The following is a 20853-nucleotide window of genomic DNA, read 5'->3' as shown; positions in this document are numbered from 1 at the left end:
GCAGCCAGCGTGGGTTTGGATCCCACTCAATGATGGTCTCTACAGTATATGTGCCCTGCGACTGACTGCCGACCAGCTCAGGGTTTTTTCGGTCTTTTGCCCAAACTCAGTAGGGGTAGGCTCCAACACCCTGCGACTCAGCAGGATAAGTGCTGTTGAAATGGATGGATCCATGCACGTCTTCCTTCCAGTGTCAGACTGGCATGAGAAATTACTTCAGTGGTTAAAGTGTTAATGGTGATATCCCAAAAAATCAGATTTAATGATAAAACAATCTGGGTTTTTTAAAGACTGCAGATATACTACATCAAATGGTGATGGCAGTAATGTAGTAGCATCCTGTGATTGTCTCCTACATGTATGAAGGGTAAAGGTATTGCGATACAAACGGGATTACTTCTAATTATTTCTTAAAAGAAGTAGTATTGACATAGATTTTTTTTAAATGAATGTTTTTTAATTCAGTGGTAGTGACAGTGAAATATACATATTTCAGGGGACTTTTATTTTGAAATGCCACATCAGATTTGGATGGGACCTCTTTTGTTGGAGACCTGGCGAGGTGGAGTGTCCCACAGAACTGGACTGGTGTTGCAATATCTCATAGATTTTTTTTTAATGAATCTTTGAAATCCGTGGTAATGACAGTGAAATATACCAATTTCAGGTGACTTTATCTTTTGAAAGGCCACATCATATTTGGATGGGACCTCTTTTGTTGGAAACCTGGGGTGGTGTAGTATCCCCGAGAACTGGACTGGTGTTGCGATATCTCATAGATTTTTTAAAAATGAATATTTTAAATCAGTGGCAGTGACAGTGAAATATACATGTTTCAGGTGACTTTTATTTTGAAATGCCACATCAGATTTGGATGGGACCTCTTTTGTTGGAGACCTGGCGAGGTGTAGTGTGCCCCAGAACTGGACTGGTGTTGCAATATCTCATAGATTTTATTTAATGAATATTTTAAATCAGTGGTAGTGACAGTGAAATATACCAATTTCAGGAGACTTTTATTTTGAAATGCCAAGTCAGATTTGGGTGGGACCTCTTTTGTTGGAACCCTGGGGTGGTGTACTGTCCCCCACAACTGGACTGGTGTTGCAATATCTCATAGATTTTCTTAAATGAATATTTTAAATCAGTGGTAGTGACAGTGAAATATAACAATTTCAGGGGACTTTTATTTTGAAATGCTAGATATTCTATTTTAACTACTGTTCTTGTTTAAGTTCCATAACTTTTAAACTATATTTTATTTCAACTATTGCAGCAGAGAGATTAGTGGGTAGCATGTCTGCCTCACAGTTCTGAGGTTGAATTTCATCTTAAACCCTCCGTGTGGAGTTTGCATGTTCTCTCTTTGCTTGCCCTACATTCCTGTCACATACTTGTTAGGTTCATTGAAGACTCTTAATTTGTCCATAGATGTGCATGTGATGGATTTTACTCCTATGACATAATGTGCTGAGGTCCACATGTGTGTGTCAAATTAAAAAAAAGATTTTGAATATGAAAGGTGGTTTCCTTAGGTATCTGCCTGTATGTTGTGTGTCGAGTGTGCTGTGTTTGGCACACACATTTGAAAAATTGAAGAAATTACATGTTTTTTTTTGGCAATACTTTATTCTGGTCAGTTTCAACAATAAAATAAATAAGTTTCATCTTACAGGCTGTGACATGCTTAAAAAAAACACCACCACCAACAACAAAACTAATAGGTTATATCATTGTGTTTCACATGTCATGTTATAAAGTCTGTGTCTACAACATTATTCTGTCTAAGGCAAAAATACAAAAATAATGAAAACCTTCCAGGCAGCATACAAGTAAGGCACTAATAACAGGTCTTTGACTCATTGAGTTGTTTGGTAGTTTGAGGCCTTTTGGTTGTGTTTCGCTGCGCCATTAGAGATCCAACTCCAGTCTTGATCCTGAAGAAAAACAAAGAGACAAAATATGTCATTAGAAGACACGTAATGAAATATGATAAAATTACTGCCATCTTATTTTGAGAGTAACTTGGGCATGTTGTTTTTTTTTAAAATAACTTATGATCAAAATGTCTTAACTTTTCATATTCACATGTAGTTGAGGGATTTTATAATTGAAGGACTTTTAAAAAAAACTTTCATTAAACTCAGACCAATGAAATGCAATGAAACATGGGGTAAATGACATTTAAGCTTAATGAACGTCAATGAGAGAATCACAAGGGAAAATACGCCACCACCCGACAGAAAGCAACCAGATCCATGAAACATGAATGTTCACCATGTCGATCATACCAGGGTTCTTCAGGTCCTCAGTTATACATTAAGGAATCCCTAACATTTCTTTCACACTGTGGTGTAAGGACTAACTAACAACAGTAAGGGCTAACAGAAACTTTATTAAGTTTGTGTTAAAAAAATTGTGTTTTTGAACAAGGCCTTGTAAAGTGCCTGTAAATAAACTATCCATCCATCCATCAATTTTCTGAGCCGCTTCTCCTCACTAGGGTCGCGGGCGTGCTGGAGCCTATCCCAGCTATCATCGGGCAGGAGGCGGGGTACACCCTGAACTGGTTGCTAGCCAATCGCAGGGCACATACAAACAAACAACCATTCGCACGCACAGTCACACCTACGGGCAATTTAGAGTCTTCAATTAATGCATGTTTTTGGGATGTGGGAGGAAACCGGAGTGCCCGGAGAAAACCCACGCAGGCACGGGGAGAACATGCAAACTCCACACAGGCGGGGCCGGGGATTGAACCCGGGTCGTCAGAACTGTGAGGCTGACGCTCTAACCAGTCGGTCACCGTGCCGGCGTAAATAAACTAAATGCAGTAAATGCTAAAACAAGAATGTTTGAGTGTGACCTGTTCAGTTGCTGCTCCTGTTTTCTCAGTAAACTGCATTTGAAATTTTTTTTTTGAAATGAACAATCTGAAGTAACATTAACAAATCAACAAATTAGTTTTTGTTGTTTTGCACTTTTAAATCACAATATTATCGATAATATTTAAGTTGAACTTTCTTCTTTGAATGTCCCTATTCACAGCTTGCCTGCTTCCATCCACACAGGGTGGATTTTCACGCCCTCATATAAAGGAGCATCTCAATTGTCTTAAACGTGTCAAGGAGCAGGGATCAAGCATCAAAGAGCCTCCACGGAGGAGCTATTATCGAGGAACCACGGATGTTTCCTTTGTGCAAGTTTTTTCGTTCCTCGAAAATTACGATCGTAAATGGGCATCTACCAGCCGGATTATAAACAGAGCAGGACTTAAAATGAAATAGTATTTTATTTTGCTTTTGTCATTTCTTGATTATTTTAGTTTTTATATACATATTTTGCTGAGTCTCAGTTTTATTTTGGGCAGTATTTAAAACTGATATTACTTAATTACATTGACTCATGGATAAGAAGCAATGAAAAGCAGTATTTTTATCAAATGCATTTGGCTACATCATGAAAATAGAAATGTTTTGATGATTCTACACTGTTTTTACATTCCAGGGAATAAATAGCCAACATAGCAACACTGTGTCCATAGTTACACTTCACTACAAAAATACGTTGTGAGCAAGGGGTGTGGGGAACAGGTGGTGAGGTTCTGGTAAAACCCATTCACGATCGGAGTTGTGAAGAGTAATAGTGTTGATCAGATTTGACTTGAATTTAATTCCATTTAAAAAATAAAGCATTAAGTGGACGTTTTGCGATACTGATAATTCAGACATGGAGACCATTGATTGGTGACACGTGTCAATGTAGTGACATCATCTTTAATTGAGATCTCCATGAAATGATGATATTGAAGAGAAAATGTCTCATTTCTTCAAACATTTGTCCCTCTTCTGTTGTTCTCCTCCACATGACCTCTGGTGGGAGGGGCCAACATGTAAATAGAGGAACGAGGCTCGAGGACCAAGGAGGTTGCAAATAAAGAAATAAGATTTAGCGACACTCACCCCAATAAACTGACTCTGAATAAATGATTTGATTGGCTGTGTAGTGTCAGGTGTGAGGAGTTACAATGCACACAATTAGTCTGCATATTTCTTGTGTGTGTACATTTCCAACCTTAATGAACATAAAAGATGCCAGAAAGCTATCTAGATTTAAAATAGGACTTCCATAAATCTACAATTTTGTGGAGCTACAATAATTTGTCGAAATAATATAAGGTGGGTATATTTACCAGAGTACTGCCAGAGCTTTACACGCACAAAATACTATTACTATTGACGATTATTTTAAGCCTCCAATGTCAAGCATAAATATCAAGTTGTTGTGTAAACAAGTTGAATAAGATGCTATATTATGGTATGCACTTTGTATACTGTACCATGATAGTTTGCTCCCTCTCATGGTTGACATCTTGCAGCAAAGATGTGAGCTTACTTAGATAAAGCTGGTTGTCGTCCAATAATTGAGGAACAGTTTCACTACAAGATAAAAAATGATTGTTAGATTAACTTGGAAAAAATTCCTTGTCTTTTGCTTCAAAGACAACTAAACAAAATACTTCTGTTAAGATTTCTTTGGCAAGAGTTTGTTACCTATCACTGGATGGCTGAACACAAATCTGGGTATTGTTCTGGGACTTGAGACACAAACACAGTATCAACTACAGAATCACGTTTTTAGTTTATGCTTCAATCTCCAAAATATAATGGCTACTGAATATTAATTTTTATACTCTTAATACTAGTACTCACACAGGCAATCTTAAGAAGATACCAAAACTCTTTCTGCCGCTTTGTTTGCATCTGCATTACGGCTGCCTCTGCCATCTGTATGCTCTCCACTGCCTTCTCCAGCTTTGGGAACAAATCAACGATGCGTTGCTTACACATCAGAATTGTACTGCAGAGTGGAACACGTTTGGATAAGTAGAATGACACATCAGTCGTGCTGGACTTTGCTCGATTGTTCATGGGTAAATTACCCAAGGGCAGTGTACAAGTCTTTCAGCACTCGGTCTTGGTTCTGAACCATTTGTAGTATGGCCTTCACCATGCCCGAACTGTCACTGTAACCATGCGGTGGGTCGGGGCCTGTACAAACAAACAAAAAACTTTATTTCCACAAATAGTGGTTAGGGGTGTTTATTTACTCACCTTTCTAAAACTGTTATGGAGAAATTAAGTAACAAGTTAAGTCACTTTATTAAGTGAAACACTTATCTCCTTACATACAGTATATTGATACATCCTTTAATGCATATATTTATAATAATAAATGTGAAGCTCTGCACTAACTTTTGCATTTAGCTTTTAGTTGCTTGTAGAGTTCAATAGCTTTTGCCTCACTGTGGAAAAACACATGGAGTTAAGTTATTTAGTGTGAACTGCACAGCACTGATATGATTGTTACACGATTACAAAAATACTGACAGCTGTTCCATTAAGTCTCCTTGTCTCCTCAAAAACGGACTCCGCTGCAATTCCACTATTTCAGAATGAAGTGCAACTATCTCTTCATCCAGATATCCCACATCAGCAACCTACAGTAGAAAATCTTTGTTAAATGTGTGAATTCTCAAATGGAAGTATGTCTGCAATTCTAACTTCATAATTTTTGTCCTACTTTTGTAAAGCCATCTGCTTTTGCCTCATTTTCATGCCACGTCCTAAGCATCTTTTCTGAAGCTTTGTATAAATACAGAACAGCAGGTCATTTACTCAGTAATAATTTTCAACACATTGGATATAAAAGTCTACGCACCCCTGTTCAATGGCCAGGTTTTTGTGATGTGAAAAAAATGCAATCTTTTTTAAATACAAACTAAAAATAAACTGAAATAAACTGGTTGCACATGTGTGTGTACCCTTATAACTGGGATATGGGCTGCTTTAAGAAATAAGCAATCACATTCAAACTCATGTTAAATGGCAGTCAGCACACACCTGCCACCATTTAACCCCTCTGATTATCCCCAAATTAATTTCAGATGTTCTAAGAGACTTTTCTTGACATTTTTTGCTTTACACCAGAAGTCTGAAGGTTTTGTGTTAACTAACACTGACTGCTATTTGGAACTCATCATAATTCCCAACTTGTCTAAGGCCCCACTTCCAGCTGGAGAAAAACGATGCTGCCACCAGCATGCTTCACTGGTAAGGTATGGTGTCCTTTTGGTGATGAGCAGTGTTGTGTTTGAGGAAATATACCCTTTAGTGTGATGGCAAAAAAGTTCAACTTTGGTTTCATTGAACCATAAAAAAATTTCCCAAACACGTCGAGGGGAAAAATGCCAGCAAATGCCCACTACAACAACTGAACTTTATTTGGGGTTAATCAGAGGCATTTTAACCCTCGTGGTGGAGGGGTTTGTGTTTCGTAATGATCCTAGGAGCTAAGTTGTCTGAGGTTTTGTGCCGCTGGTAGGGTCACCGATGACAAAAGTGTCCTAGGTGAGGGACCAGACAAAGCATGGCTCCTTCGATGAATACAACATTTGGACCTCGCTTTCCCTCGACTGGACGTGGGTCACCGGGGCCGCCCTCTGGAGCCAGGCATGTAGGTGGGACTCGATGGCGAGTGCCAGGTGGCCGGGCCTGCACCCATGGGCCCTGGCTGTGCACAGCATGAAGAGGCAACGTGGGTCCCCCTTCCCTTGGGTTCACCACCTTGTGAGAGGGGTCAAGGTGCTCGGGTGTTTAGAGAGTTGGGTGGTAGTTGAAGGCGGGGACCCCGGCGGTCTGATCCTCGGCTACAGAAGCTGGTTCTAGCAACATGGAATGTAACCTCTCTGGCAGGGACAAAGTCTGAGCTGGTTAATGAGGGCGAGAAGTTCCGACTAGATACAGTCCGGCTTACGTCCACATACAGCTTGGGCTCCAGTAGCAGTCCTCTTGAGAAGAGGTTGCTCAGGCATCTGTTTAGGATGCCTCCTGTATTCCTCTCTGTTGAGGTGTTCCAGAGAAGAACCAGGACACGCTGGAGAGACTATGTCTCCCGGATGGCCAGGGAACGCCTCGGGATCCCTCGGAAGAGATGGACAAAGTGGCTGGCGAGAGGTAAGTCTGGGCTTCTCTGCTTACTTAGGTTGATGCCCCCACGACCAGACCCCGGATAAGCGGAAGATTGTGGATGGATGGATGGTCAGAGGAACTTTAAACGGTGGCAGGTGTGTGCTGACACTCATTTGACCTGAGTTTGAATGTGATTCGTTAATTTTGAACATAACCACATTCCAGTAATAAGAGGGTGTGGACACCTCTGCAAACACATTATCTCATTTTTATTTCCCCACTTTAAAATATTTCATTGTTTTTAATTGAGTAGTACAGGTTATGGGTCACATTAAAGGTGGAAAATGTTTTAAATGAGTTATCTTGGTCTATTTTTTTTTAAATATCACAAAAGCCTGGCATTTGAACAGGGTTGTGTAAACTATTTATATCAACTGTATTTCCATGGATGCATGACTTGAATAGAGGGAGAAAATGAGAGACACTCACAGATGCCTGTGTGTCTCTGCTTGGTGTATTGCTCCAAGTCGTGCTGGATGCTGGTTTTAAAGAAAGCCAGCTTGGCTTGCAGCTGCTGTGACTGTGAGAAGAGCTGGTTCTTGCAGCGTGTTAAGTTGGTGTTGTAACGCAGCAGACTCAGCCTACGCACCGACAAACACAGGAAATGAATGCTTTTTAGGAGCGGGTGCATCTCCCAGCTCGTCCTTTTTTAAGCTAAATGCAATATAGTAGACATTATAAATTTGGTCGAAGGTAAAGATTTGGACTCGACCGACCAAGAGCGATGATGCTTTTTGAGGACGTCATCTCATCTGCCTCAGTGTAAAAATGTCTTTAAGCAAGTCTGACGATGGTGGTGGCAGCTCCTCCAGGCCCGCAGCTGCTGCTGGTTAGCTAGCACGGCTGAACTTTGTGCGGAGCCGCTCCAAATCATCTCCTCCATGGCAGCGAATAAGCTACACTTCTGACGAGTATCATTATCAGGAGGGCGAAAAGTAATTAACAGGAGAAGCCAAGCTAATTGTTCAGCTATCGGGAAATGTAGTTGAAGTGCTTAGATGGGTGCTGCAGTACGTTTTTCACTGAAGTCTGGCTTAAACCGCATTACAGCACAGAGTAACAAACTATAAAAAACAAATTAGTAGGCAAGTGTCTAGAGCACAGGTGTCAAACTGATGGCCCGGGGGCCAGATACGGCCCACCGCATCATTTCATGTGGCCTGCGAAAGCAAATCATATGCGTCAACTTGACGTCTCTTGCTAAAATACCAAAACTGCAGATTGAGATATTGCAAGCATTTGTTTTTTGTTTTTTTTAAAAATCAATCCCCTTTAAAATAAATTGAAAAAAGTATTACTGGAAATGTATAACATATTTTTACTGACTTCTGATTTCAAAACTAACTATTCATTAATTTATTGTAACTATGCAATAATATTTGGGGATCATACATTTGTATGGGTTCATAGTAAGGATGTTCAATACCACTTGTTTTCAGACTGATACCAGTATTCACTCCTAAGTACTCACAGATACCAATACGACTCGTACTTTTGATATATAAAATTTAAATTCACACAATGACAGATAATTGTGAACAAAGCTCTTTCTTTCTGACCCAAATAATGATTTACCGATGTGTCAAAGGTCGCAGTGTAGTGCCAACTACTGCCGAGTAGGACTTTATTATTTTTTTCCCTTAAGTATGTGTGGCTGGTATCGGCAACCTTCGCAAGTACCCATCCATCCATCCATTTTCTGAGCCACTTCTCCTCACTAGGGTCGCGGGCGTGCTGGAGCCTATCCCAGCTATCAAAAGGCAGGAGGCGTGGTACACCCTGAACTGGTTGCCAGCCAATTGCAGGGCACATATAAACAAACAACCATTTGCACTCACATTTACACCTACGGGCAATTTAGAGTTGTCAATCAACCTACCATGCATGTTTTTGGGATGTCGGAAGAAACCGGAGTGCCCGGAGAAAACCCACACGGGCACGGGGTGAAAATGCAAACTTCACACAGGCGGGGCCGGGGATTGAACCCCGGTCCTCAGAACCGTGAGGCAGACGCTCTAACCAGTCGTCCACCGTGCCTCCACCTCGAAATGAGGCCGGTATCGGCCCGATGCCGACACCTGGTATCGGTACTCGCCCATCCATAACGGCCCTCCGAGGTAAACCATAACTACGATGGGGCCCACCACAATAATTAGTTTGACACCCCTCGTCTACAGAGAAAAATAATACAACAGCTGTTGCTGCAGCTGATGACATGTCCGCAAACCAGAAATGAATTAAAACGTTCCCGCATACGTCAGCTGAGAGGAGGGGTCTATAAGGTTACACTTAAAAATATATCAATATACTATAAATCCATCCATTTTCAACACCGCTTATCCTAGTTAGGGTCGCAGGAGCCTATCCCAGCTGACTTCGGGCGAAAGGCCTACACCCTGAACTGGTCGCCAGTCAGTTGCAGGGCACATATAGACACGTACAACCATTCGCACTCACATTCACACAGTCACTGAGTGGGAACTGAACCCATGCTGCCTACACCAAAGTCAGGCGAGAGTACCACTACACCATCAGTGACTCAATATACTATATTTAATATTTATAATATCAATAATAGTACATTAGTGCTGAGTTTTGACTTTTGAGATATGCACAATAAATGTTCTCAAAATTACATTACAGGTATATCTTTTCTTACTTTATATATCTATATTTATATATATATCACTAAACCTGATCTTCCTTTTAATGTCATTCTGTAAATGAAACTGTCACTACATTACAGTATATTAGAATATTTATATAATGCTAAGACGTTGTACTAAATCAATTAAACTTCAAAACAAAAATTTAAAAGTTAAGATGTCAATATTTTTTCACTCAAAACTATTCAAAGAGGGGCTTTTCAAAAGGTTGATTCATATAAGACAGTTACAAAGTAGAGAGAGAGAGAGTAGTAGAGTATAGAGTTATCAATCTATGTGCATGTGCAGGTATGTGAAATCATTGAAACTTATCATATTGTATCATGAATATATGGGGCCAGTACTTGTTCTGACAAGGCCACCACAACTTAGCTCATAATGGCCCTACTCAAAAAGGGTTAATTTTGAATTCTGTATCACACAAGAACACAGCAAACCTCAGTGATTATCATTGGATTAAGTCTAGGGTTGTGTTTTGCTTTTTCTTTGCAACACATTTTTCCCAAAAGAGGACTCGCATTCAAAGTAGTTACACTGCCAGTGTTAACAATGTACTTGTTTTTATACTTTAAAGCTTCACCCTTTGTCAGGGCTGTCACCACTTCCTGATGTGACGTGTCTAAAACAGCTAATTGGGCTGGGAAATTTTCAAAGTAAAATTCGCCAACTGTGTCAGTTCTTCAACTCCGCTCCGCCCATGAAGAATATCGGGGGGTGTGGAATTTTACTTGAAGCCTGATCAGCACACCTGAAAGCCGTGACAGCTCTGACAAAGGCTGTAGCGTCAGCTCAAATTGTTAGCAAGTAAGAAAACTTCTCTTTAACTGAAAAATATTTGAACACAAAAAAAATCCAAAACGTATTATCACAGAAGTCATGATGAATGTAATTAAAGTGTTTTAGTGTGTTTGTGTTTTTATATTTTAATCTGGATTTTGCATTGATTAGATTCTTTTTACACTTGAAAACCTTTACAGCAATTTGAAATTTGCCCATAAAGTCAATACACGTTTTCTGATGGTGAAGAAATTACTATACTTCCTATTATTATTTCCTTTGGAAAGGTTTTTATGAATCCATCTATCAATTGATGTGGTTGTTCCCCCATCTGGTTAAGATTTTTCTAAAGGAGCACTCAAATTGCAATTCCGTAAATGTATTTAGCACTGTACTTACATAGCAGCCCTTTGTCCCTGGTACAGGCGGGCGTAGTCCTCTTTTAGTCCACAAATGTAGCTGATTGCTTCTCCCCATACCTTCCTCAATGCAGCCAGTGGGAGCTGTGTATTCGTCTCCCTGACTACGGAAACAAACATTTGTTCCCATTACTTTAAAACTACTTTTTTATCTGTGAGCCAAGCCCTACAATGTCATTTTCAAGTTCAACCGTTTAATTGTAATTAAAAGAATGAGGAAAGAACAAGATTTGGATCCTATTTTAAAGTGACAATTCCCACCTATAAAGTTGACACTGTTCGGCAGGGGTCTGGCAGAGAGGGGACCGGAGTACTTGGATTGGCTCTTATCAAACAGGAAGACGATGGAAGTGTCCCAGCCTCTCTGAGAGAGCACAACAACAAATATTAATGCGCACAGTGCAGATATAGTCTAAAGGTATTGTCATTAGCTTTGAATTTGAGTCTTCCGACCAATTATGACAAGGTGGCTGCAAGATGATGATTTCATTTCAATACAAATTTTACTTCTGCATAAGCATAACATACCAAACCACCTTGTAGACAGTGTGCAGGAGATCTGCGTGGGTCGAGGGAGATTCCCGTCTCCCACAGCAGTTCTTGATTCAGTGGGGAGATGTGTGTTTGTGTGTGCGTCTCCAAACGAATCTGCAAGGAGTGTAAGCTCTCTTCGGCCTCCAAGACCAAAGAGTGCAGCTGGGCTGACGTCATGTCCAACACATGGATAACCTGAGCACCAAATCTAGGAATTATTATCTTTATAAAGCAAAATTTATGACAGAGCTTTAGTATTACAGCTACCGTAATTCTAACAAAAGGTGCAGGGAGCACACAAGCTCAGCAGCATGTCTACTAAAGTTAAATGAAAACTTAAACAAATTAATGAATTAAAAAGTTTTAATTTCAAATTAATAGTCACTTTAAATTTCTTGACAACTCTGCATCATTTGCACAATGGTCATGGTATCAGCATTCTCACATTACCGGTATGTACCCTTTCATTGCTCAATGACTCTGTACTTGTGTTTTAATGTCTTAAATGTCAGACGAAAACACAAAATGCAGTTTTTAAATGAAGATTTTTATTATTAAGGGAGAAAAAAAACATCCAAACCCACATGGCTCTGTGTGGAAAACTGATAGCCCCCCCTGTTAATACATAACTGTGGGTTTATCATACCAGAGTTCAATTTCTCTAGCCACACCCAGGCCTGATACTGACACCCCTGTTCTCAATCAAGAAATCACTTAAAAAGGACCTGCCTGACAAATTGTAGAAGAGCAAAAGGTCCTCAAAAGCTAGACATCATGCCGAGATCTAATGAAATTCAGGAACAAATGAGAAAGAAAGTAATTGAGATCTATCAGTGTGGAAAATAATATTAAGCCATTTCTAAAACGCTGGGACTTCAGCGAACCACAGTAAGAGAGCCATTATCCACAAATGGTGAAAACATAGAGCAGTGGTGGATCTTACCAGGAGTGGCCGGCCGACCAAAATTACCCCAAGAGCGCAGCAGGACAATGATCCAAAACACACCAGAAAGTCCACCTCTGAATGGCTGAAGAAAAGCAAAATGAAGACTTTGGAGTGGCCTAGTCAAAGTGCTGACATGGATCTTATTGAGATGCTGTGGCATGACCTTAAAAAGGTGGTTCATGCTCAAAAACCCTCAAATCTGGCTGAATTACAACAATTCTGCCAAAGATTAGTGGGCCAAAATTCCTCCACAGTGCTGTAAGAGACTCTTTACAAGTTATTAGAAATGCTTGATTGCAGTTGTTGCTGCTAAGGGTGGCCCAACCAGTTATTAGGTTAAAGGGAAAATCACCTTTTCAAATATGGCCATGTAGGTTGGGATTTTTTCTCTCCCTTAATAATAAAAACCTTAATTTAAAAACTGTCCTTCGTGTTTACTTTTGTTGTCTTGTATGTATGGATGCTGCTAGACTTGATGCACAAACTACAAACAAAGTGCGTCATAAATTGAGTAATACTGTTGTTATTATTGACCTTCATGTTGTGAATATTCTGGAGAACTCTGTAACAGTTTGCCTTAGACGTAAGAGGATCCAACCCTCCACCACGGGCTACTGGGTCCCACAGTAGCAGCATCTGCAGCAAATTCTCTACTGGCTGCAGCAACGGCCTTAACACAAACATGCAAGGATTGTAAAATGGGCATAAAATTAGATACTTGATTTATAGCATAATAATTGTTGCATTTGTCTCTACCTGCTGAGGTTGTTGGGATATGGAAGATGTGCTGAGAATCGAACTTCTCCATTCATGTCCTCCACTGCCATGATATCCTTGGCACCTTTGTTTTTAACTTGGCTTGTCCTAATAAAAAGGCACGCATATTACATAGACACCAAATATTGTAAACATTCATAATAGGGTGTTGCAAGCAGAGTTCATACACAATTTACATAGTCAAATTCAAGCATCACCATCACCATCTTTCGAAATAGCAGAGGGGATAAAGATTTCAGTTTTGACAAGCATATGTAAGCTTTATTTTTTCATTTGGACACATAACGTGAATGAGTCAGTCGGATAGGTAACCTGTGAAAGAAATGTATCCATCACGTAAAAATATTGAAAACACAACAAAATTCAAGCAAGGACCCATGAGAACCCTGCGTTGTCAGAAACATCTCTGGAAAAAAAATAGAGGAGACCTCTGCAAAATTATCAGTGTGTCTGATTTTGCCATTTATAGCTATATGTTAGATTCAAGTGCACATTTTAGCTTTATTCCATGCTACTGACAAAATAATGTCATTCCCAAATTCAAAATACAAATATTGTCATTGGCCTATATTTGCAGAAAATGGTCAAAATACCAACAAAGATCAAGTATTCTTTTTGGGTCTCTTAATTTTTTTCAGAGTTGTACATGTTTATATATACAGTACTTTAAGTATAATTACCAAGCATTTGCCAAACTCACCACTGTACGGGCTGCATGTGGTGTAGAAATGGGCGAAAACCACACGTGCATTCAAAGATCACTGTTCCAAAACTCCAATAGTCCACAGTTACTGTGTAAGGTTTACTTTCAAACAGCTCTGGAGCCTGGAACACACACAACAAAACACTTATATTACAGATCAATAACACACAAAACAAATATTACACTGCAAAGTACCGGTAATATATAATTTAGTGAACTTACGAGATATTGGAGAGTTCCGACAAATGACGTACAGACACTGCCTTGGTCAAGATCTTTTGCATAACCAAGATCTATAATTTTATGGACCAGCTGACGGAAAATGAGAGTGACCACATCCACAAGAAACCAGTATAATAATTAAAACATTACAGATGACACTTTTGTTTACATCCAAGAAAGAGGTTTACCTCGCCACTGATTTCTTGCAGAACTATATTCTCTGGCTTTAGATCTCTGTGTATAATCTTATTTTCATGAAGGTACTGGATACCGCTTCCTGTCAAGAAGTTAAAATGCATTGAACTGCATCATCACACTGGGGCTTTTCACAGCAAAAAAAATCTTACCGATGTCACGGAGCAGGGCGAGCACTTCACTCTCCTTCAGCCCACAACAATTTTCTGGTTTACTTAGAACCTATGCAGGTTTTAAGGAAATATATGTTGTGACAGTTCAATGTTCAAAGCCGTAATATAATAAACCACTTAGTTCATAACTACTTTGCGTAGGTCTCCTCCAGAGCAGTACTCCATTGCCAGCAGCGGTAGGTTATTCAGAGCAATCAAGCTCAATTCCTGTGGAACTTCGCTGGCCTGAACAACATTCACATGGTTCAACCTGAAATGGATAAATACCAAGGTAAAAATCTAGGTTTGTCATGCCCTACAACAGTTGTTTATCCACATTCACTTCTTCATGATCTGGATTTCTCTGCCCCAGCGTTCCTTGTTCTTGGAGCTCAGTTCGAGACGGCAGATTTTCACAGCTAACTTCTTCCCCGACTTCTGCTCAACACAAATAATAAAATCACTTACAAGCAAAAATAATGATGCATTCTTATCTTTTTGTTTTCCTATGAAGGAGTATTAGGGCCAAACTGAAAGGAAAAAAAATACAATATAAGATAAACTTGTACATCCATCCACCCATTTTCCGTTCCGCTTATCCTCACTAGGGTCGTAGGCGTGCTAAAGAGAGGCAGGGTACACCCTGATCTGGTCGCCAGCCAATCACAAGGCACATATAGACAAACAACCATTCAAACTCACAATCACACCTACGGGCAATTTAGAGTCTTCAATTAACCTAGCATGCATGTTTTTGGGATGTGGGAGGAAACCAGAGTACCCAGAGAAAACCCACGCAGGCACAGGGAGAACATGCAAACATCACACAGGCAAGGCTGGATTTGGACCCGGGTCCTCAGAACTGTGAGGCAGATGTGCTAACCAGTGGTTCACCGTGCCGCCTTAAAGTTGTATATTTTCAAGAAATAAATTGCATATTTTTTCGAGATTAAAGTCGTGATATGAGATTTAAATGTGTGTACTTTTGATGAAGAGTTGTATGTTTTTTAGATGAAAGTTGCAATGTCATGAGAGGAAAGTCATACTTTTAAAAGGGTAAGTGAAGGAACGACATCAGAAAAGCTATTGGTTGCCTGAGTAAGGATGAACAATGAACCGTATAGGTATGAGAAGAAAAATTTTAAGCTGCTCCAAATTTGAAGAAACTTGTTCCATTGGAAAAAGCTGAGAAACCCCTTTAAAATGACATCAAAATTATTGAAGTACTTCAGTAATACAGAAATTAGAAACTTTTTAATGTCTGTAATTGACTTTTTTTTTAATAATAGTGAACGAGCCTTTTGTGACCTTTCCCAGCTTGATTGACATCATTATGATTATTAGCAATATTATACGGCGTATCAAGACCAGTTTTTCAGTAAACCTTTAATTCCCACATCCCAATATGTTTATTGGGAATTATGAGGCATAATTTGATGTTTGGAGCCACGCCAAGATGTATTTAGTTACCGGCAAATGTTTGTGAGTGACAGTGACTGAGTGAACCACTTTATGATACGCTCATGAACGAGTCCGGTCAATTTCTTTCATGGTTGATAGAATGGAGTGAAAGTCAGTCATCTTATCTTTAAATAGAGTCACATCAACGTCTCAGTGCGTCTTGTGCCTGGAAATGGATGGCTTTTTTTTGAAACCTGCAAAAAAATCTCAAGCGTCAACTGATTTTAAAAATAAAAAAATGGAGGGTATGTCTTTTGTGGGGAATCCCAAGGAATTTTATGCATCAGTCAATGAAAAGCAAGTTTTATTTTGCTTTTTATACCTGCTCCCAGCACAGCCAGTGCAGTTGCGGAACAACGATCTGTCAGAAAATGGCCACCGTGTCATCAGCGTTTCTTCACATATACAGTACCTACAATGTAAAGCAATGGCCTTAACGCTTTATGGCAACCGGATTCATATAATAAACTTAAGCCCTATGATATTGCAGTTAATGGATACATTGACAGATGCAGTCACCACACACCACACTAACAGTGATACCAAAGTACGGTAATTGTGGTCTACTTCATAAACACAGTAACTTGTATTGGAGGCTGTCCGCAGCTACACCTAACGCGGTGTGTGCGTTGTTCTCTCTCTGGAACAGACTCAAATATTTATTAATACTAATAATAAAACTGGCGGCATGGTGGATGACTGGTTAGAGCGTCTGCCTCACAGTTCTGAGGAGCGGGGTTCAATCCCCGGTCCCGCCTGTGTGGAGTTTGCATGTTCTCCCCATGCCTGTGTGGGTTTTCTCCGGGCACTCCGGTTTCCTCCCACATCCCAAAAACATGCATGGTAGGTTAATTGACAATTCTAAATTCCCCGTAGGTGTGAATGTCAGTGCGAATGGTTGTTTGTTTGTATGTGCCCTACGATTGGCTGGCAACCAGTTCAGGGTGTACCCCGCCTCCTGCCTGATGATAGCTGGGATGGGCTCCAGCACTCCTCCCGCGACCCTAGAGAGGAGAAGTGGCTCAGAAAACGGATGGATGGATGAATAATAAAACTGATAATAATCTGATATTGCTGTGGAAAAATACTGAGTATTTCATTCTCTTAGTATTACTTACGACTTTCATCTTGATAATATACACATTTATTCTCGTAAGATTACGTCCTTAGTCTCTAAAACAAATTACTGACTTGAAAATAATTTTTTTCTCAAAATATATCACTTATTATCGAAATATAATTATTTAAATCTGCTCGTGTAATTGTTTTTTCTCTTCAGGTTGGCCCTAATGCTCGTTCATATTTTCCAGTGCAGTGACCATGTGGATGGGAGCACTTACAAGATTCTGATACAGGTAGACGTGCCCAAAGCCTCCCATCCCGAGCCTCTCTTTCATCTCCCATAGTCCACACATCTGGTTCTGTTTAATGGAAGCCCGCTCCATGATCACTACGGAGGTAGCCTGGAAAGACAGACAGTGCAGTGGTAGGGTTAGTACTATACATTTTGACCTTTAGGTATGTTTAAATGTAGCTCTACGTGCAAGTGTACACACTTGTTTCTTTAATGAGATCAATATACAACAGATACAATGGCAAGCACTTTGTTTCCTGAAAATATTGTACTTTTAGCACCTTTACATTGTTGCTGATGGAACATCAAAACCAGGCCCCAAGCGACATGGGTGGAACATTTTGCCATTTTAATTAGTGAGGCTAAGCGGTGTAGAAAATGGATGGATGGATGAATTCCATTCGAGAATGGGGAAAGGGTGTGCCGCCCTGTGGAAATTGTTACCACTTCATACTAAGGGGGGGCCAAGCACAGTGTTAAGGGGGCATTGCCCCCATAGAAATGCTACTGCTGGCAAAGATTTTCTTCTAGTTCAGAAACACACACTAACCAGTGTTCAACAACTTTTATTCTCCACACATCCATCTTTGGTGAAAACCATTTTGCGGTGAAACACTGTACCAAAAATATACAATTACAATGTACAATACTTACATGCGCCACAAGGACGCCATGTCCTCTAAGACTTTTAACCAGCCATGAACCAGAATTATTAGCTCTCAACATCACATCAATTATAAGATATAACACAGATCAATAACACACATTAATCATGGTCACATACCGTTTCGCCTTCTGAGCTGGAATTTAGGAAAAGTTAGGAGAAAATGTATGCAGCTTACTGTATGCAGCTCACAATCTGAAACGGCTGAAACTCCTCTCTTAATAATAATACAATTACTGACGAACATACAGTGGGGCAAAAAAGTATTTGGTCACCCACCAATTGTGTAAGTTCTCCCACTTAAAAAGATGAGTGAGGTCTGTAATCTTCGTCATAGGTGTACCTCACCTATGAGAGACAAAATGTGGAAAAAAAATCCAGAAAATCACATTGTCTGATTCTTAAAGAATTTATTAGCTAATTATGGTGGAAAATAAATATTTGGTCACCGACAAACAAGCAAGATTTCTGGATCTCACAGACCTGTAACTTCTTCTTTAAGAAGCTCCTCTGTTCTCCACTAGTTACCTGTATTAATGGCACCTGTTTGAACTCATCAGTATAAAAGAGACCTGTCCATTACCTCAAACAGTCACACTCCAAACTCAACTATGGCCAAGACCAAAGAGCTGTCAAAGGACACCAGAAACAAAATTGTAGCTGGGAAGACTGAATCTGCAATAGGTAAGCAGCTTGGTGTGAAGAAATCAACTGTGGGAGCAATTATTAAAAAATGGAAGACATACAAGACCACTAATAATATCCCTCGGTCTGGGGCTCCACGCAAGATCTCATCCCGTAGGGTCAAAATGATCACAAGAACAGTGAGCAAAAGTCCCAGAACCACACGGGGGGACCAAGTGAATGACCAGCAGAGAGCTGGGACCAAAGTAACAAAGGCTACCATCAGTAAGACACTACACCGCCAGGGACTCAAATCCTGCAGTGCCACACGTGCCCCCCTGCTTAAACCAGTACATGTCCAGGCCCATCTGAAGTTAGCTCGAGAGCATTTGGATGATCCAGAAAAGGACTGGCAGAATGCCATATGGTCAGATGAAACCAAAATAGAACATTTTGGTAAAAACTCAACTTCTTGTGTTTGGGGGAGAAAGAATGTTGAGTTGCAATCAAAAGAACACCGCAGCTACTGTGAAGCATGTGGGTGGAAACATCATGCTTTGGAGCTGTTTTTCTGCAAAGGGACCAGGACACCTGATCCGTGTAAAGGAAAGAACGAATGGGGCCATGTATTGTGAGATTTTGAGTGAAAACCTCATTCCATCAGCAAGGGCATTGAAGATGAAACGTGGCTGGGTCTTTCAGCATGACAAAGATCCCAAACACTTTTGTTATTGAACAAATACTTATTTTCCACTATAATTTGCTAATAAATTCTTTAAAAATCAGACAATGTGATTTTTTGGGATTTTTTTTCCCTCATTTTGTCTCTCATAGGTGAGGTATACCTATGATGAAAATTACAGGCACCTCTCATCTTTTGGGAGAACTTGCACAACTGGTGGCTGACTAAATACTTTTTTTGCCCCACTCTATGCACCACTCAATCAATGCAACCCTCAAATAGAACAACGGGGGGTACACTAACCCAATTAAATATTAAAATCCTCAGCAAATTATATACCTAGTAATATTACTATCCCGCATATAGAACGGTATATTATTTTTAAATACTATCATGAACTTACGACAGTTACACGTGATGGATTTTGCTACACACACAAACGTAAACAAGTAGGCTTACTGTAGTTAATACAGAACTGACTGTCAGTAGTGAAGATAGACATCCTTCATAGAAAGAATCTCCTACACGCAAAGTGTCGTATTTTCCACACACAGCTAATACGCACACTAAAAAAACAAGTAGCGTGGTTATAATATAGAAAGGCTGTCAGTAGTAGTAGTCCCGATAACTTTCCTTCACATAAAGAGTCCAACACGTAAATTCGGTATAAATTCTTCTTACCTATTTGGGACGTCAGCTTTGCTATATCATGGCTTAATCGCGTCAAAACATATTAGCCGTGCAGTCATGAGCATTCCAAGTTAGCTAACTTTATTTAAAAACGGTACTTTTGTTGTTGTTGTTCAATGTTTGCAACTAAGTCCTCACGTAACGAAACCGTCAGCTATCGAGGCCTGTCGCGGTTATCATTTGAGATATTTGTGGTCTTATGCAGTCGTTGAGAGGTAATGGATCCTAAAGGGAATTCCAAACAAAGTGAAAGTAATTGTCAACGTTCAATAGCATCTGCGCATGCGTGAGAGCTTTGGTTCAAAAGAAGAAAAAATGGAGGGGAGTTGGAGTAGGCCACTACGGTATTACTTGTAGTAACTTTCTTTGGCTGCATTAACATATTTTTAAAGGCAAGAATGTATGCGGCCGATTTCTTTTTCCGAATGATACCGACCCTGTCTCGTGAAAAGTCTCATTAAACATTTGAAGGTTACATATGGACTGCAGATGGCGTCCTATACTCAGTTATATTGAGTTATGTTTTTGGTTTGGTTTTTGCTATTTATTACCTCTGCAGTGAATCAAAGGGATTGACATCGAAGGGGCTTTAAACGCTTGTTTTTAAGGAGATATATTATGCAAATGTATTAATAACATATGTCTGGTATGCGGTCATCAAAATACCCCAAGGATCAAGTATTATAGAATACTTTACACACCCTATTCTTGCTGAAGTCGGCAGTTTGAGAGGATGGGCCTATCTCATGCACGTCAGCCATCCCTTAACCAGGACCATATTCTGCTGGACAAATTGTGGTAATGATTTTGTTTCGCCAGAGTTTTGCAAGTACAATGGAACCGCGATTTAACAGACTAATAGGGAAAGGGGGCGACCATTAAATCAGCAAAATTGACGCACTTTTTTTGTGGCCTAAAAACACCACTACAATACAAAATTATTGTTGTTTTTTTTA

The 20853-nt window shown here is 39.9% G+C and overlaps 1 protein-coding gene across 2 annotated transcripts; it reads right to left on the bottom strand.

Annotated features, from left to right (window-relative positions):
• Window positions 1-1605: 1605 nt before the first annotated feature.
• Window positions 1606-20181, bottom strand: LOC133485849 (inhibitor of nuclear factor kappa-B kinase subunit alpha-like). Of its 2 annotated transcripts, XM_061790165.1 has the most exons (22): window positions 19889-20179; window positions 17224-17346; window positions 14766-14860; window positions 14576-14693; window positions 14423-14492; window positions 14264-14352; window positions 14076-14165; window positions 13851-13975; window positions 13130-13237; window positions 12908-13043; window positions 11422-11622; window positions 11155-11257; window positions 10874-10997; window positions 7461-7612; window positions 5584-5645; window positions 5391-5500; window positions 5256-5305; window positions 4943-5051; window positions 4713-4860; window positions 4554-4597; window positions 4340-4439; window positions 1606-1937 (listed from the first exon to the last, which is right to left on the bottom strand). In XM_061790165.1, the coding sequence occupies exons 2-22, from the start codon at window positions 17326-17328 to the stop codon at window positions 1860-1862; spliced, it is 2217 nt and encodes a 738-aa protein (XP_061646149.1). In that variant the 5' UTR covers window positions 17329-17346; window positions 19889-20179; the 3' UTR covers window positions 1606-1859. The 2 variants fall into 2 exon arrangements, 1 of the variants encoding a protein (XP_061646149.1); XR_009790822.1 differs by lacking the exon at window positions 1606-1937 and having other exon boundaries at window positions 4343-4439; window positions 4713-4814; window positions 19889-20181.
• Between the last annotated feature and the right edge of the window lie 672 nt (window positions 20182-20853).

The sequence above is a fragment of the Phyllopteryx taeniolatus genome, chromosome 11 (genome assembly GCF_024500385.1).
Source record: "Phyllopteryx taeniolatus isolate TA_2022b chromosome 11, UOR_Ptae_1.2, whole genome shotgun sequence".
Lineage (NCBI taxonomy): Eukaryota > Metazoa > Chordata > Actinopteri > Syngnathiformes > Syngnathidae > Phyllopteryx > Phyllopteryx taeniolatus.
Note: the sequence above shows the minus strand (reverse complement) of the source record. Positions and strands in the feature narration are given on the sequence as shown.

Coding starts and splice junctions, on each gene's coding strand:
- LOC133485849 (XM_061790165.1), bottom strand. CDS start 17,328: ATGGAGCGGGCTTCCATTAAACAGAACCAGATGTGTGGACTATGGGAG. Junction 13,976..14,075: donor TCGGAACTCTCCAATATCTC/GTAAGTTCACTA, acceptor TGTGTGTTCCAG/GCTCCAGAGCTGTTTGAAAG. Junction 4,598..4,712: donor ATCTTCTTAAGATTGCCTGT/GTGAGTACTAGT, acceptor TTGTGTCTCAAG/TCCCAGAACAATACCCAGAT.